Here is an 18,440-nt window from a genome sequence, read left to right on the forward strand (position 1 = left end):
TGTCCCATTGCACTCGCTGGTGTGATTGACAGATTATTCATCTCGCCGACCATCTCTCCCAGCCAGTCACCTACCTTTCCGATTCCTACCGCAGCGGACTGCTCGTTGAAAGCATTCGATGCCTCACTGCTTAATACTCCCTGCATAGCGTTTTCCGTGATTCGTACTAACATCGCCTTCTTCCTTTCCATTTCCTTTTTGTTCATTTCTTCCATGTGCTGCTCAAGCATTATCCGTTGATCTCTGATCCACTGCAGGCTCGCACGCGCCTGTTCCGACAACAAAGTCTGGACTGGACTAGTTGTTTGTACTGCGACTGGATTTGTAACACGAGGTTGGAATCCGGAGGGCCCAGCAATTACGGGGGGTAAAGATGGAAGTGCTGTCGATGACACGTTGTACGATGCTGCCGTAAAAGCCAGTGGAAATGCCGAATTCATTGAAAACGGCACAGTGCTTGAAGATGGGGTCATCGCCGGTAACGATCCAGTGGCGCCCGAGGACACGATGGTAACAGCGATCGATTTGTCGCCTGCTCCTAGCTCGCCGATCCGTGTTGACGATGGCAGAGCCGAGCACCCAGCGCACATCCAGCTTTCGTTGACCACGGCTGAGGTCACTCCTACACATCGGTAGTGGAACCATTCCTCACACACCGCGCAGAATACCATGTCGTCTACATTGTTCGACCTCCGGCAGACTTTGCAATCATTACGCTCTGTCTCTGGCATCCTTCCGGGAAGTGGAATAGTGGGTACCCAAATCCGACTAGTGTGGGTAAATCTTTGAGATTTGTTCGGATAACGGCTGAAATTCTGTGTAGCAACCACCCTTTTGGCGTATGTAGCTCAAAGCTAGAAAAGATACCATTTATTAGTGTTTTCAATCGCATGTTTTTATAAGGTTACCTACATTTAGTTTCACCCTTAGTCATCCAAAACAAATTCACAGAGTCGGGCTATAGGGTTTTTCCACGTTGTTTCTGAAGGAACGTATAACGTAGGTTATCACGGATTTCAATAAGTTTACTTTAGCGCAGGCCTACCTTTAAGTTCTGTTCTGATTTCTAAATTGTTCCCGTACTGATACCCTACTGGATCTACGCTGTGCCCTAAATACAATGATTTTAGGTTAAACGAATAGTATTCACTAGTATCGTATGTTTATATATAATAGTTTCAAATTCATTTTCACTTACTTAAACAAAGGTTTGTTGCCCACTAAATCCTATCACAATCGATCGTAGCAGTTAATCTGACTTGGAATTAATTATAAGAAAATTGCACGTTTTGGTTGGATGTAATAATTCTCGGAGTCACGATGTTTTGATGTTTACGAACGACGATAACGTCATGGGCTTGACGTTCATTGACAGGGTCGGACAGCTGAGGGGTTGTCACTCACAACTTCACCAGTGCTGCCAGTGGCCGTAACAATTGCTGTATGCTGGTGTTGCGATTTATGACATATAGTATGATTCGTTTAAAGCACAATGCAAACTATTGTTAAATAATACGTCACGAAAACAAAATTGCACCAAACTCACGAACATTCCAAATTATTTTCAGCAACGAATTTTTGCTATTAAATAGATCCCTTATCAGGATTCAGTTTTGCTTTTTAATACAAAAAAACCAGTGATTTCCCGGAACAAACAGTATTTTTAACCTGAATTTAGGCTTATTTGGGAAGTATTTGGCTTCGCAGTCTTGGAGGGAATTGAAAACTATGTTTTTAATCTTTTCCCGGGATAAAAAAAAGTATCGGGAAAAGGACTTTCTATGTTTCACAATTTTAACAACTTTATAACCGTCATTTAGTTAATGCAACTAATAGATGAATGTTTTCTAAATGTCAGTTAAAGTTGTTAAAGACTATACGCAGGAGTCACGCGGACGCGCACCCTGAATTCCACCGGCGAGTATTTATGCCCGAGTATTTTCGACGCGTGCCTACGTGTTTCCTTCTATTTGCACCGTAAAAACATAAGAACATGCCGTTCCGCATGTGAACGGGCAGCCCCTAACGAAAGCACATGTCCGATTTGAAAGGAAGAATCGCGATCATTGCAGCAATGATCGTGATTCGATTCCATTTGATCGTAAGTTGTACATGTTCCGATTAACTTGATGTCTACAACTGTACACATTGAGAGTAACGGCTTTTTGCGTGCTCTCGCAATAAACGTTGAATCGCGTGAGTTACAAGCTGTGAGTGTAGTCGATACCGATTTACGTGTATCTTGCTCTCTTGAGATCATGGTAACTCACTACCCGAAACGCTCCACACGAATAAGGTTGGAGAGCGCAAAAGCATCGCTTACTGACGATGATGCTAATAGATCTCACATACGCTGTGTACATGTTCGTTGGTCGCTAGAAGCGATTTTCTAACATCGCTGGCCCTGACACGACGGCCCTGCGACGAGACAGGAGGTTTGCGCAGGCTGGAAATCCAATAATTACGAACAATATAAGAGATAATGCGACTCGATATAATCGGCAAAGATCTAGGCGACGAATAAAGGATCACGATTGGAAGCTTGAAACATGGAACTGCAAGTCGCTACGTTTCGCTACGTTTCAGGTTGCGACAGGATGATCTACGATAAATTACATCCCCGCAATTTCGACGTCGTGGCGCTGCAGGAGATTTGCTGGACAGGACAGAAAGTGTGGAAAAGCGGGCATCGGGCGGCTACCTTCTACCAAAGCTGTGGCACCACCAACGAGCTGGGAACCGGCTTCATAGTGCTGGGTAAGATGCGCCAACGCGTGATTGGGTGGCAGCCAATCAACGCAAGGATGTGCAAGCTGAGGATTAAAGGCCGTTTCTTCAACTATAGCATCATCAACGTGCACTGCCCACACGAAGGGAGACCCGACGACGAGAAAGAAGCGTTCTACGTACAGCTGGAGCAGACATACGATGGATGCCCACTGCGGGACGTCAAAATCGTCATCGGTGACATGAACGCACAGGTAGCAAGAGAGGAAATTCTGCACACCGTATCGAATGACAACGGCTAACGATGCATAAACTTCGCAGCCTCCCGCGGAATGGTAGTCCGAAGCACCTTCTTTGCTTTCCCCGCAAAAATATCCACAAGGCCACATGGAGATCATCTAACCAAGAAACGGAAAACCAAATCGACCACGTTCTAATCGACGGTAAATTCTTCTCCGACATCACGAACGTCCGCACTGATCGCTGTGCGAATATTGAATCCGACCACTACCTCGTTGCAGTATGCCTGCGCTCAAAACTTTCAACGGTGTACAACACGCGTTGAAGTCGGACGCCGCGGCTTAACATTGGGCGGCTACCAGAAAGTAGACTAGCCCAAGAATACGCGCAGCAGCTGGAAGTGGCACTTCCAACGGAAGAGCAGCTAGGCGCAGCGTCTCTTGAAGATATTCGATCCGCCATTGGTAGCACCGCAACCGCCGCACTTAGCACGGTGCCCCAGGATCAGAGAAACGACTGTTATGACTGCGAATGTGAGCAGTTAGTGAAAGAGAAGAATGCAGCATGGGCGAGATTGCTAGACAATAGACAAAACTCGATTTTCCGGAGGAAAAAGCGCCAGCAGGAAGATCGAGACCGTGAAGAGACGGAGCAACTGTACCGCGCTAATAACACACGAAAGTTCTATGAGAAGTTGAACCGTTCACGTAAGGGCCACGTGCCACAACCTGATATGTGTAAGGACATAAACGGGAACCTTCTTACGAACTAGCGTGAGGTGATTGAAAGGTGGTGGCAGCACTACGAAGAACACCTGAATGGCGATGTGGCAGAAGAAGATGCCGGTATGGTGATGGACCTGGGAGAACGCGCGCAGGACATAATTCTACCGGCTCCGGATCTCCAGGAAATCCAGGAGGAGATTGGCCGGCTGAAGAACAACAAAGCCCCTGGGATTGACCAACTACCAGGAGAGCTATTCCGCATATGGTACAATCGATCGGGACCAGCTATGGCAGCTAATGCACGAACACGGATTTTCGGATAAACTGACACGGTTGATCAAAGCGACGATGGATCGGGTGATGTGCGTAGTAGTAGTAAGTGGTAGAAGAATTTGTGTACTTGGGCTCACTGGTGACTGCCGAAAATTATACCAGCAGAGAAATTCGGAGACGCATAGGGGCTGGAAACCGTATGTACTTTGGACTCCGCAGGACGCTCCGATCGAATAGAGTTCACCGGAAAGGAAAGTGCTGTGTACCATATATGGTGGGAAGCAGATGGCGTACGGTACGTGGAGGAGGCGAATGAACCTCGAGTTGCATCAGCTGTTGGGAGAACCACCGCAAAAATCGGACGACTGCGGTGGGCCGGGCGCGTAGCCAGAATGTCGGACAGTAAACCGGTGAAAATGGTTCTCGACAACGATCCGACGGGCACAAGAAGGCGAGGTGCGCAGCGGGCAAGGTGGATCGATCAGGTGGAAGATGACTTGCGGACCCTCCGTAGACTGCGTGGTTTTCGACGTGTAGCCATGGACCGAGCCGAATGGAGAAGACTCTTATATACCGCACAGGCCACTTCGGCCTTAGTCTGAATAAATAAAATAAGTTGATGCCTTCTTTTAAAGTACGCGTTTGATCGGAGCAATGCAAAAAAAGATCATTTCTTCTTTTAAATTACGCGATTGTTCGAGATAATGCAAAATAGTTGATGATGCCATCTTTTAAAGTCCGCATTTGCTCGGTGCAATGCAAAAAGGGAGGTCTTTCCTTCTTTTCTATTACGCGATTGCTCGGAATAATGCAAAAGAGTTAATAATGCCTTCTCTATTGTCAATATCAAGAAGTCTATGTTGAAGTTCAGCTTTGAGTTGCGTAAAGAATATGATTTTTTAAAATAAGATCGTTTTCATTGCATTATGCCAAACGGCTTTATGCCAAATGACTTTATGCCAAACTGGGTCGAACCCCCTTCCCCCAAACAGCTGATGCAATTTATTTAATTTATTCTGCCTTCTCCATGTTCCGTCTTCCATCTGCAACCCATCATGATCCTCCACGAGCATTGTTCAAGCATTATCCAGTTTGTGTGACCACTCAAAGAAATTTCGGATTATTTACAAATGCTTAAATTTGTTTAAATAGTTTTTATTGATTTTATATATTTTTATATATAAAGCATTTATTACAAGCATTAATAGAATTATTAATCTTCTTTTCTCTGTCCAGCCAGTTTTATCATCTTTGTTTTTTTATTCTTTTCTCCATCTTCATTCATCATATCTCAGTTAGTCATCATCAGTTGTATTTTGTCTACTATCAAACTAGTTATTCGGGAGTAAGTCCTTTCCCGTGCTCTTGCTCCATTTCCTGTCCTCCGTTCAATATCCCATTTGTCACAAAGCTATAACTTTCAGCAATTGTCCACCCAATTACCATGAGAAAATATATTTTGCATGGTTTTATATCCTGATTGTGTTTCATGTATTCTAATCGAAGGAATTTTTCGTGAACATTCTATCTTTTATTTGAGATGAATACTCTTGCTTTTTATAAATGGTAAATGTGTGTGACTATCCTCAAGCAGTGACTGTGATTATTATGTGCCTCGTACTATCTAATTCTAAGCGGACAACCGTTGATTTACTGTTTTCGTATATTCTCAAAAATATATTCGCTGAATCTCTGGATAGTTTCTGAAAGAACATTCAACCCACTCAATGAAGGGGACTTCGATAGCACATCCTGCTTGATCAGTTGCTTCGCGAGAAACTGGAACAGTGGTGTTTGAGGTTATGATTGCGGATGGAGCGTCTTCCCGTAAGCAATGGAAAATGGAACGTACTAAACGAAATTATCGATCTAAAACAGCTTTGAAAGTGTGTGTGTGTGTTTGTGTGATAGCTGATTAACACGTTATTTTCGGGATAATTTTCTCATGTCTTTGTTGGTATTTTGCGGAATAAAATCAAAAATCAAAATTTGAATAGTTGACGGTGCTACAAGCTGCTCCGCGTTGTTGCAACTTCTCCGTCATCGTCGTCTTTAGCTTTTCTAGAGGTTAATTGCTTATGCTAGGGGGAGCGGAAGGTAGATTTAACTTGTTTTAATGACTTTTTTGTTTCACCTCCCTCGCTCGATCAATGTTGAATTGCGGTTGAATTGCGCTTTACATGCTTCTCCCGTTTCAATATGTTTGTCTGTGTAGTTAAACACAAGTGTTGTGTGTATTCATTTTAGAGTGTTTATGTGTAAGTGTTAGTGTTTTCGTGTTGGTTCATTGCTCCCAACATTTATTTTGTTTGTTTGTGTTGTGTAATCATTAAATTACATTGTAATGGTAGGTTTTCTTTTTTCTTACTTGTGTTTTATACATAATTTAACAGATTAGAATACTAGTAATTTTTATTAGGTTTAAACATTTCTAACTTCATTTCTCGTATTTAAAGTCTCAGCGACACACTGCACTAAAGGCTTTCGCGCATTTTCACTTTTTCCTTATATAAGAAATTAGTCAAACTAAGCTTACTCGGCTCGTTTCGGCCTATTCTTCAGTTTTGATATTTTGTTTTCATATTCTTTCGGATTTTCTGTTTTGAAACTTCCTGCGCAACGTCAAGAAGTGTTTGTTAAGAACTGGTAAATGTAATAATTCAATAATTATAATAATAATCAATTTGTTTGAATAGTGTGACTTACGATTCTCAACATTTATATAATATATAGTAATATATTACTTTGATTCGGTAATTTCAATAGTTTCCATTCTATTAGCACGTTCAAATTGTATCTGAATTTTATTGTTGAAACTGTTTCGTATTGTTTGTAGATGCAGTAAATCCTGAATTTGTGAAATGATTTTTTTTCCAGTGTTTTTGTTCTAACTGCAATCAACAGCCAGTAGCGATTTGCGATTTGTTTTGATTCAAGTTCTGCATGCTCTATGATTTTTTGCAACACATCTAGGTGATTTTTTTCTTCGAAACTCCACTCGTTTAACGTTTTTAATAAATAGCACCTACTGACGGCGAGTGGGTGGGCACCGGAATCGTCAGTTGAAACAGAGGTATCAGGATCAAGTTTAAAATGTAAGTGTAAATATGTAGTGTAGTTGTTTAGGGGGTTGGATAATGAAGTACTAGATTATACATAATCATAACCAAAAATATCAAACTACAATTTTAAGCGAAATGTTTTGCACACATAATTACATTTTTAAGTAAGTAAAACTATCTTTAACCTATCACGATTGTGTAGATAAATATAAAAATGTCGAAGATGTGTGACCTTTGAAAATCAGTTCATATCCATGATTTTTTTCAATATTAAATCGTTATGAAAAAATATAAACGTAAATATAATGGAAAAATAAGCCATTTACATCAAATGATATCGAATTGTGTTGTTGAAAAATTTTTCTTCGCATGTTATAGTTTAATGCCAGATTGAATGTAACAAAAAATATAGCAGCAAATACGAACACTGCTGAGACCTTTTGTTTCAATATGAAAAAAAAAAACGAGAATGAAGAACAAGAACATACAACGTAATCTCAAAGAACTTGTAGCATTAGATCTAAAATCTTCTCTACACAGGAGAATCAGTTCAGATCTCTAAGAAATTTCTATCACAAATTTCTTTGTAGCAAATCGATTGAATTGTAGTACTAGATTATTTATGAAATTATGTTTTCAAAATTGATTCATAAACTTCTGAATGATACTTTATTCAATTGTTTTGTTTTGAAATCGTTTTCTTCTATGGCTCTACATTCCAACTGGAACTTAGCCTAAATTTCAACTCAATATTAGCATTTCCTTAGTTATCAATTGAAAGCTTTTCTTTGCCACCGATTGCATGAGTATGTATCTTGTGTGGTAAGTGCAGTGGATACACTATGCCCAGGGTGTCGAGATTGGTTCTCATCCGGAAACTCGCCATCTCCCGATTGTAAACACTACGCCTTTGCTCGCAAGAATAACTGGAGACCTAAAGATGCTTAAGTGCATCTTTCTGAATCTAGTTTACTTTTTATTGAACGAAAATCCCATCAAACTCCGATCATAAGCTTGAAAATCCTTCAAATATGAATCAGTCCGGAACTAAAACCTTGTACGGCAAAAATTATTATAAGCATTCTGCAACCTAAATTCATAATTGAACAGCGCAAAAACAATACAATAATGCTTTATCATTGTAGCCTAAAATGAAACCCAAGTTTGAGAAACTTGGCTTCAAACTAAAATAAAAAATTCAATTTGGATGGAAGCTTTCTAAGTTTATATATTTTCTGAAAAAAATATATGGAATTTGTTGAAAAATATGAAAAAATATTTGTAAATATAGGCATTTCTACGCTAATTGAAAAAGTCTTCAAAATATAATAATACCTCATAATCTCACACCCATTACTACACAAAGATACACTCCAAAACATTACTACCGAAAATACCATTTACATACGGCGACCGATACATGTTTCCAGATCCTGACTTAACGGTCCCATCCGTTCCTCCTTCAATTATTCAGATCATTCGCCAATCCTCTTTCGAGCTCACCCAATTAAAAAAAATCTAACTAGCTACAACTCTTTCAGCGCATCGCCGTCCGTCTCTCATATTGATTCTAGTACCTCCTCTATTTTTCTTACGTTTTCCCTGCTTCCTTATCACCCACTAGTGAGGATACAATTTCCTATACAACGTACGCACGCATGCCTATGGACTGCTGAAGCAACAAAGCAGCGCCTTTTTTGTTTTCCTAATCGAACTTTTTCTGTCTCATTTTAGTACAGCACTAGTTTTGCAGCTAAACTCCCACACCTAACCTAAAAGCTTCCAATTTACATACACACGCATGCACGCATTTCTATGTTCTGTTCTCTTTGATCCTTCCTCACAAACTGTACACAAGTGCCCACACAGATCCCATATAGGAAACCTACAGTTTCTTAAAGTAGCGGCGTTACCTATGAAGTTGCGTTGCTTCCGATACTCACACGGTTTGGTTACCTTTCCGTTTCTGGGGTCCAGATGTGTAGCGTTGCGCCGCATTCAAAACGTGAGTTGGGATGAGTAGATCACGCACGCACGCACGCAATTTAAAATCTAGTTCAATTTACTCGTTCACAAGAGCGACAAGTCTGAAATAAGTGGGAGAAGAAAAATGTTAATCGTGTGTTTTGATGAATGATAAAGCAGAAATAATTCTATGGAAAACGACACCATCACTTCACGAAATTAGGTTTTATTGCAATTGGTTGGGTTCGTAGTCATTTGAACGTCAAGTGAAATTCATGAAAGGCGAAATAGTGTATTTACAGAAGAATGCAAACGACAAATATTTGCAATACAAAAATGTGTGTTTAGTATCATTCAGGAAAGCATAATATTTTTATGATACCTAGAAAGGAAGAAACCCAATTTTTTACCCAGCTTTGACGTCGGTATTGTGACAAGAAAGGCATAAATAAGGTTTAACATATCACTAATCATTTAACAAAAACAGGTTAGCTTGGACTTACAATCGCCCGATTTTGAACCAACATCAGGCCAATCATTCAGGCTGGTTCACACATGCAGCACATTTCCAGCTTTTGATTTCGATTTTTCCAATCAGTTAGAGACTAAAAAAAATGGGTTCTTTGGGAAAGTTGACCTTAAATGAGTCAAAGAATTGACTGGAACAATAAAACTACCCAAGTAACCAAAAGTTCCTTCAACAGTACGTTTTTCGCTTAACCAGCTTGACTGAGGTGATTAACGTATTTTCAAAAGAAGTTTTGATTACTTGGGTACCGTGACATGCCCTATTACCGTGGGGTTAAGGACGTGTCCACAATAAATACGCTATATAAAATTCAATTTGTAACAATCTCCCTTGAAAACTATGTCGCTTTAATCAATATTAAATACATTTGAAGGGAAAAATATGTTTTGTACTTCAACTCATAAAAAAAATGAAGATAATAGTATTCGACATTTGACTTATGAATATGCCTAATACCGCGTACATTCCGAAGAAGATTCCAAATACCGCGCAGAAAATTGCCTAATACCGTGCCCTATCAAACAAGCTCAAATGATGAGCTTAAGAGCACATTTACAATAAAATATGTAAATAATTGAATCATATACAAATTTCAATTAAATTATTAGGTCATACATACTAAAAAACGTCATAAAATTTACTATTTTACACAGATACCTACTGGGAAAAGAATCATTTCCTTGGGAAGTTAGCAATTTCTCAATATTGACGGTTTAAAAGCGTTTATTAATTTTTCAAATAATTTACTTCACAGAATTTGGAGGAGGATTTGGGCCCTCCTTAGCCGTGCGGTAAGACGTGCGGCTGCAAAGTAAGACCATGCTGAGGGTGGCTGGGTTCGATCCTCGGTGCCGGTCTAGGCAATTTTCGGATTGCAAATTGTCTCGGCTTCCCTGGGCATAAAAGTATCATCGTGCTAGCCTCATGATATACAAATGCAACAATGGTAACCTGGCTTAGAAACCTCGCAGTTAATAACTGTGGAAGTGCTTAATGAACACTAAGCTGCGAGGCGGCTCTGTCCCAGTGTGGGGATGTAATGCCAATAAGAGGAAGAGAGAGAGAGGGAGGATTTGTATTCAGATGAAAAACACTCTACCTTTATTTCTAAAGGAAACTGCACAGGAAAAATATTTACGTCTATAGTCTGCGGTAAATATCGCATAAATGATATTGTATTCATATGTGCTGAACAACACAATGAAGACGATTTGTATGTTCATTAGATGTATACCATCTTCAAGTCAAGTCCAACAGAAGTTTCTCTTTGGGGAAGTATTGGAATAATACATAATGCAATAAATAATTCATCTGAATGATGCTTCCCTAGTAATCCTACGCATAAAATGTCGTAGATATTTAATATGAATGTTTAAATACCGTCGTCGGAGGTGACAATGACGACCTTCACGTTGCCGGTGATAGCGATGACCCATTATCACCCCCCAGACCCATTGTCAACCCCGATGGCGGTACCTATACAATATTGTCTAGTGGTCTATGTATTCAATGTGATAGTTACGTTTTATTTTTCTGAGCATCAACTTCACGGTATAGCCTAGTCACGGTATTAGGCACTACTGGCGAAGAAGATGGCCTAATACCGCGACAATTGTTTTGATCAATAAAAATGCAAAAACAAGAAATTTAAATACCATTTCAGTACCCAGCTCATTTTTATAGCCGTAAAACTGGGCTCAATGAGATATTGGAATTAAATATCATTTTACAAGTTACAAGACTTGGAAATATAACCATAATTTTAAGCGTTTTGCTAAGCGGATGCAAATTTTGGCTGGTCGAGCCATACATTTTCACATTTATTTTTTAGCGCCTAATTTACGTCACAAATACCCACAATAATAATTTGCTAACATTTTCTGATATATATTTGTGTATTTCACCAAATAATGTGATGTGTATGACAGACAGTACCTCTATATTCATCAATTTGGATAAAATCCACGGTATTAGGCAATGCGCGGAATAAGGGCAGGTCACGGTAGATATAATTTTTGAAAGGTCAATTATGATAAAATCCAGAATGGAAAAAGAATCTAGATTCCTTATGTCATCTGTTTTTATATTTCATTTTGTTGCTCAAAAATGTGCATGTGAACCAATCCCGAGTTATGCTCCTGAAAATGTTCGCCGAATTTTGTTCCCCATGTATTTCGATCCTTTATAAAGACACAATATAATATGGCTAATCAAGTTGAAAGCCGGAATGGGGGACTATCAAAGTTGGATTTTTCTCGCAATCCGTACGATAAACCTAACTTCGCTAGTCATGCGGTAGTTTTATTAGGGGCTAATTAGACTAGCGCACTAGTAGCGTAGGTAGGTTTAACGTACTGCGGAAAAAATACAACTTCGAGAGTCCCTCATTCCGGTTTTTCAACTTGATTAGCGATACATAAAGTTTAGTTATCAAAGACAAGACGGAGGGCTTTTTTCGCCTTGTTTATTCTTCAACCACCCATCTTTATAACAAGTATCAAAGTAGCTTATTTTAGCACGCAAACAGATAAGAAAATTATTTTGAGCTTTTTAGTGGAATGTCTTCACTTGTCATAAGACGAGTTTATACAATCCCATTGAATTCCACCACTTAATTGTATCTTGACATATACGTATTTCGACCTCAACAGTAAGGCCGTCTTCAGTGTCTCGTACTTGACTCGACTGTCGAGTAAGTCGAGTCAAGTACGAGACACTGAAGACGGCCTTACTGTTGAGGTCGAAATACGTATCTGTCAAGATACAATTAAGTGGTAGAATTCAATGGGATTGTGTAAACTCGTCTTATGACAAGGGCACGCAAACAGGTTTATTTAATCCTTAGTATCTAAGAACTCAAATACAATTGGTTATTCACTATTGTATCTCAATACCAATACCGTTACATTGGGATAGAGATACTCTGTAGTAGTGTGAAACGGTGAAAATCTGGTCAAATCGTCAGGTTGAATTGAAGATTCGGCTCCTTACTGAGAATAAACAGCGCCAGAGTGCAAAACTCCAAAGACGCATAGCCGTCACCCGTGCAACTCCTAAGCTCAGTAAGGTCGGATTGAAAGCCGATCAGAAAGAAGCTAGTGTCAAGCCAGTAACACCAGAGAGGAAGGATACGGCCAAACGTCGGAAGATGGTCAGGAAAACGGCTGACCCTAAGGAACGGCGGGAGCAAGTGTCCCCACCAAAAAGGATGCTGAAGTTCACATGAACCCAAAAAAAAAAGCGAAACGAGCGGAGAAGGAAGCCGACTGAGAGAAAAAGGAGCGGTTGCTAAGAAGGGTGACGCCCGTATGCGAAAGGGCGCATCTTCCAATGGCCGCAGTCGAAAGGACAGCGGCGAGGCAATTATTATCAAAACCGAGGGCAAAAGCTATGTACTAAGGGTCATGAGAAGCAATTAAAAACTCGCTGGCATGGATGAGGATGTCAACTGCCTCCGCAGAATGGTGAAAGCGGGATGCTGCGCAGAAGAGCTCTGCGTATAAAAAGTTGGCAAAAGAGGTGCTTGGTAATAGGGTGCAGCTTGACGACCGACTGACAAATAGCTTACACAACCCCACTTGATCAGTACAGTTGCTGATGAAGAATGTGTATATCCGCCAGACATTCTAAATACTCATGCTCCTCTAATGTGGACGTGTACTATACACATGTGGAAGTGTTGGCTTGAGAAATGAATTGGGAGTGATTTGACTATGCGTCCAATCCAATTTGAGAATCTCGAGCTCGTTCAGTAGCCGCTAGGTTGCGAAGGCCGACGGAGGTCCTTCGTAGCTTAGTTGGTTAAAGCACCAGTCTAGCGTACTGTAGGGTCATGGGTTCGAGTCCCATCGAAGGGAAAGTGGTTACTTCCAATACATTTTCCAAATCAATATCTTCCACATAACGTACATATTCACTAGAGTGGGGCGCAGTTGTATGGAAAAACGCAAACTTCGTCCGATCAAGTGAGATCAAGGTTTTTCTGAATCGTTTTGGGACCCCAATCAACTGTGCAAAATATGGGCTCGATTGGTTGCGACCTTGCATGCCGCATCGCGTTTTAAATTTACATGGAGATTAGTATGGGAAAACGTACTTTTTTACATTTTTGCTATTAGCGGCTTCAATTTATCATCAATCACGTGGCTCGATAAGTTAGCATATAGTCTGGAAGATGCCGAAAGACTTTGCCGAAGAAGGTACGCAGCTGGAAGGTCTACAAAAAATGTTATAACGTTTCGAAAATTGATTGTTTAAACCATATGCAAGAAATCAATGTTTCTGCCAGCACTACCAGACAACCTGTAATTGTCAGAGAGCAAAACCCATTTTCCTTCTAGTCGGAATTTTTACTTTGTGAAATCATTCCTAATATCTTCCATTAGCTCCAAAGTCCTATAAAATCAATAATTTTGAAATAACACTCAGTTAAATTATTGCTCCACGTAGTTCGGCAGTGCTGGCAGAATAAATGATTTTTTGCATATGGTTTGAACAATCAATCTTCGAAGCGTTATAACTTTTTTCGTGGACGTTCCAGCATTGTGCCTTCTTCAGCAAAGTTTTTCGGCATCCTTTGGGTTATACTTTAACGCAATGTGCCATTTGGTTTACGATGAACTGAAACATCTAGTAGTAGAAATGCAAAAATATACGTTCTCCCATACTAATTTCCATACAAACTTCAAACGCGATGCGGAAAGCGAGGAAGCAACCAATCGGTCCCAAATTCTGCACAGTTGTTCAGGACCCAGAATGGCTTCGAAAAACCATTGATTTGAAAAATGACGCCCCACTCTAATATTCACATATGAGTTTTCATAACATTGTAAATTAACGTCCAAGTCGGGTGGTTTAATCCCCGGAAAAGGGCAATTAACTTTGATTGAACTAAATAGGGTGCATGTTAAGGACCTATGCCGAGTAGAAGTAGTTCAGTGTCGAGGCCTGGATGAAATAACCAAGGCCGGAGACCTTGCGGCTGCAGTTAGCTGTAGCGTCGACGGTGTGGCGTTGAAATCCAGGATACCGCGATACGGCTAAAAAAGGATTTGAGTGGAAACGCAGGTTGCCACATTCCAAGTAGCCTTGGCTGATGTCAAGAAGGTGCTGGATAAGGCCAAGTAGGTTAATATGGGTTGGTCAGTATGCCCGATGAGCATAGAAAAACAAACAAATTCAGGCATGCTTCAAGGACAATCCTCACGGAATTCAAAACTGAAAGCACTGGCGTTTTCAAGGGCACCCCATTCAAAACGGAAGCAGCATCTCTAAAATAATGAAAATGACAGTTGTGCGTTGCTTCCGTATTGAGTGTTGTGCTCTTGAAAACGCGAGTACATTTGAGGGTGTCAAACGCAAAGGGGTGTAGGGTAAAATGCCCAATAGTGGACCCCCTAGTAGCGCAATTTTACTCTTCCTGGCATAAGGAGTGGAAATTTTCAAAATATTAATCTTGCGTTATATCTAATATCAAGCTCTGTATCTCCTCTTCACGATATATATACTTAAATACTCGACGTTATTCGTTGAAATTAACATTTTAAAGTCTGACTGAATTCGCCCTATAGTAGACCCCCTGGGGGTCCATAATAGGAAATTGCTTCCCTATAGCCGACACTTCATTTGATTTTTATGTTCCGTTTCGGGATGTTCTTCTTACCTATTATGGATCCCTCAAAATATTCCTATAATGGACACTCTCGTGTTTATTTTTTATAGAATTGTAAAAAATCATCTAATTTTACTTTCCATAGTCAATATCAGTCATGTTCTCATATACCGACCGTTGTAGCAAAGCTTGCGCTGCCTCGCAGTTACTGTTGCATGTCCGAATCCGTTTAGAAAACAAACAGACCAGACCACCGGATGGGTGTTTTGTTGTATACGCCAGGAGCGCTTCGGGGCAGCCTGGCAGGAGTGAGCCTTGTGTCCTTCTGCTCCACTTATGACTTATGCATAAGTCCAAAATCGAAACACTTAAAGACAATCCTCACGGAAACCAAAACTAAATGAGGGGGTTAGAAGCAGAGGGGTGTAAATGACATTTTTGTCAAATTTAGAGCTTTGCGGCAATATATTGATATAGTTTCTACTAGAAATACTAGAATAAGAGATCGGCGAAGACGCCATCTTGTTTCTAATTGAATCGTCAAGAGCGGTTCCATTTCGACTTGTTTACTTTTTGCATCCATAAGAAGCAAGCAAAAAGTTCAAGTGCTGCCAGTATTATTTTCACGATTTCATGCATTTTCATAAGTTGCTCGTAGATCAAACTTAGTAAGAGAGCCTGCCGTGAGAAGCTGTGTAGGATGACTAAAAACACTACATGGGGGGATGTATACAGGATAGTGACGGCTAGGGCTAATAGCACACCTTCTGAAAAGTCCCCGAAGATATTAGCCAGGATCGCCGAAGGGTTGTTTCCGAAGCATGACTCATCGGACTGACGTTACACCGTACGAGTCAGTTGACGTGGTACCAACTAATGACGCTTATCGTCGTTGCAGGAAAACTTAGGATGAACAAGGCGCCAGGTCCGGATGGAATCCCAAACATACGATTCTTCAGTTCAATCAAAGTTAATTGTCTATGTTCCGGTAACGTGTATTAGAGGTAACCACAAGAACAAAAACATTGTTTGATGGAGATCTTAGGGGTCATCTTAGTATTTTGAAAGAATTTAAAATCAATCCTTTTATCACTCATGAAGACTGGATGGAAAGGAGATATAATTTTAAACGACTCTTTAATAATGTGACTTTCCCAAGTCGTGTTGAGTGGGAATCTGTTGGCCCACTGCTCGACCAGGTTCAGCAATCTTTTTCACAGATGGCTCCAAAATGAATGACAGGGTTGAAGCTGGTGTCACAGGCCCTGGAGTTACCGTATCAATATCTATGGGTAGTAGGGTGGTTCAAAAAATTGATTTTGCTTCACAGCGCTCATCTGATTCTTTACCATGTTCTGAGTGTCCTCTGAAAGTTTGAGCTCATTTGGATTAAAACTGATGATGACAATCTAAAAGGTTTATATCATCCAACAAAACTGTTACTTAAAAACTGCTCAGCCTATCTAAAAAAGATTTAAATACCTTCTGCGGTTTAATAATAGGACACAGTCCAAGTAAATATTATTTGAAAAACCATTTCAAGTTCAATATGATACCTGTCGTTTCTGTGAAAGGGATAAGGAAGATTCGGAACATTTATTATGTACTTGTGCAGCACTTTTCCAAAAAAGGAGCATTTTTTTCGATAAAGGATTGATACAACCATTAGATGTATGGATGACTTCTCCCAGCAAGGTAATACATTTCATAAGACATGTTATACCTTACTGGGATAATGCCTACAATCAGCAAGCGGAAATCACTCAAATCCATAGTGATATGAAAAACTCACAAGGCACAAACATTCAAACGGGTCCTGCCAAAATAGATCAACCAACTGGTCGCAGTGGAAAATGTACCCAACAAAACACTTTCCCTTCGATGTGACTCGAAGCCACGACCCTCAATAGCTATAGTGGTGCTTTAACCAACCGACCTCCGTCGGTCTTCGCAACTTACCGGCTACTGAATGAGCACGAGATTCCCAAATTGGACGCATAGTCGAATCACTCGCAATCCATGTGTCAAGCCAACACTTCCACATGTGTATAGTACACGTTCACATTAGAGGAGCGTAAGTCTGGCCGCTACAAAAATTCTTCATCAGCAATTGTACTGATCAAGTGAGATTGTGTGTACTATTTGCCAATCGGTCTTCAAGCTCAGACGATGCGGTCGGAAATCCATAGAAGCAGTACAATCAAAGTTAATTGCCTATATTCCGGGTATAAGCCACCCGGAGTGGAAATTAATTACTCTGTCTGAAACTCGATTTGTGCAATAGCACGAACGGCCTCCGTCGTCCTCCGCAGCTCAGCGGGGCGGTACCCCGTTTGGCATAATGCCATATGGCATAATGCCATATGGCATAATGCCGTTTGGCATAATGGCCATTTGGCATAAGGGCCGTTTGGCATAATGGCCATTTGGCATAATATGTATGCGGTGTCAAATTTAAGGCCATTTGGCATAATGACCATTTGGCATAAGGGCCGTTTGGCATAACGACCATTTGGCATAATTTGTATGCGGTGTCATATAATTGAGGGCCGTTTGGCATAATATCCATTTGGCATAATTTACATACTGTTCCAAATTATTTGCCCAGGAATCTACTTACCATCATCGGAGGTGAATTACTCCGATGATGCTAAGTAGACTTTAAAGCTCTAAAGATTATACAACAATTTGCGGTACAACATTCCGCGGTAATCCATTTATTGATGTACCATAATGCGAGCATTACCATTGCGCAATATTCCATTCTGCGTTTTGTATCATTCCGCAGTTAAAATTATTTTGCAGTGAATCGTTTTGCTGCCGATACACGAGCAAATTCGAGTATTCAAAGAAGGCAAAATAACACATTTGGCCTTATACCGGGCAAATGCGAATAGTTATAGAAGGCAAAATAACACATTTTGCCTTATAACAGGCAAACACGTGCATCACGAAACGGTACACCATAAAATTGTTGATACAGTCAATCCTCCATGAGTCGATAATAAAGGGACCATCGGCTCAGGGAAATATCGAGAAGTGGGATATATAATCCTTGAAAAGCTTTCCGAGCAACAAAAGTCAGCCAAAAATGGTGCAGCAACTTGTTTGTGACCAAATCTGGTCACAGATGAATTGCAGTAATCTATGTGAAACATGTGCTGCTAGGGTTTTTCAAGGGACCATCGCAGAAATCCATAACATATTTTATAATATGGCATAATATCGAGTCATAGAACATCGTCTCTTGAAGGGTTCACTGTATATCCCGCTGAAGATTATTCACTTCAATACTTTATTATTTTCAT

The 18,440-nt window shown here is 40.4% G+C and overlaps 1 protein-coding gene and 1 long non-coding RNA gene across 2 annotated transcripts in view; both read right to left on the bottom strand.

Moving 5' to 3' along the window:
- Nucleotides 1–356: 356 nt before the first annotated feature.
- LOC134202638 (uncharacterized) lies at nt 357–1,377 on the bottom strand. Its single transcript, XR_009977282.1, has 4 exons — nt 1,199–1,377; nt 1,046–1,111; nt 913–982; nt 357–854 (listed from the first exon to the last, which is right to left on the bottom strand). It is a non-coding gene; the product is annotated as an uncharacterized LOC134202638 (long non-coding RNA).
- A 7,430-nt stretch (nt 1,378–8,807) lies between these two features.
- The window catches only part of LOC134202641 (capping protein inhibiting regulator of actin dynamics-like), a 288,173-nt gene continuing 278,540 nt past the window's right edge, over nt 8,808–18,440 (bottom strand). Inside the window, 1 exon segment of the mRNA XM_062677656.1 lies at nt 8,808–9,114. Coding sequence (XP_062533640.1) covers nt 9,098–9,114 — 17 coding nt within the window. The 3' untranslated portion in view covers nt 8,808–9,097.

This window comes from Armigeres subalbatus, unplaced genomic scaffold (genome assembly GCF_024139115.2).
Source record: "Armigeres subalbatus isolate Guangzhou_Male unplaced genomic scaffold, GZ_Asu_2 Contig1310, whole genome shotgun sequence".
NCBI lineage: Eukaryota > Metazoa > Arthropoda > Insecta > Diptera > Culicidae > Armigeres > Armigeres subalbatus.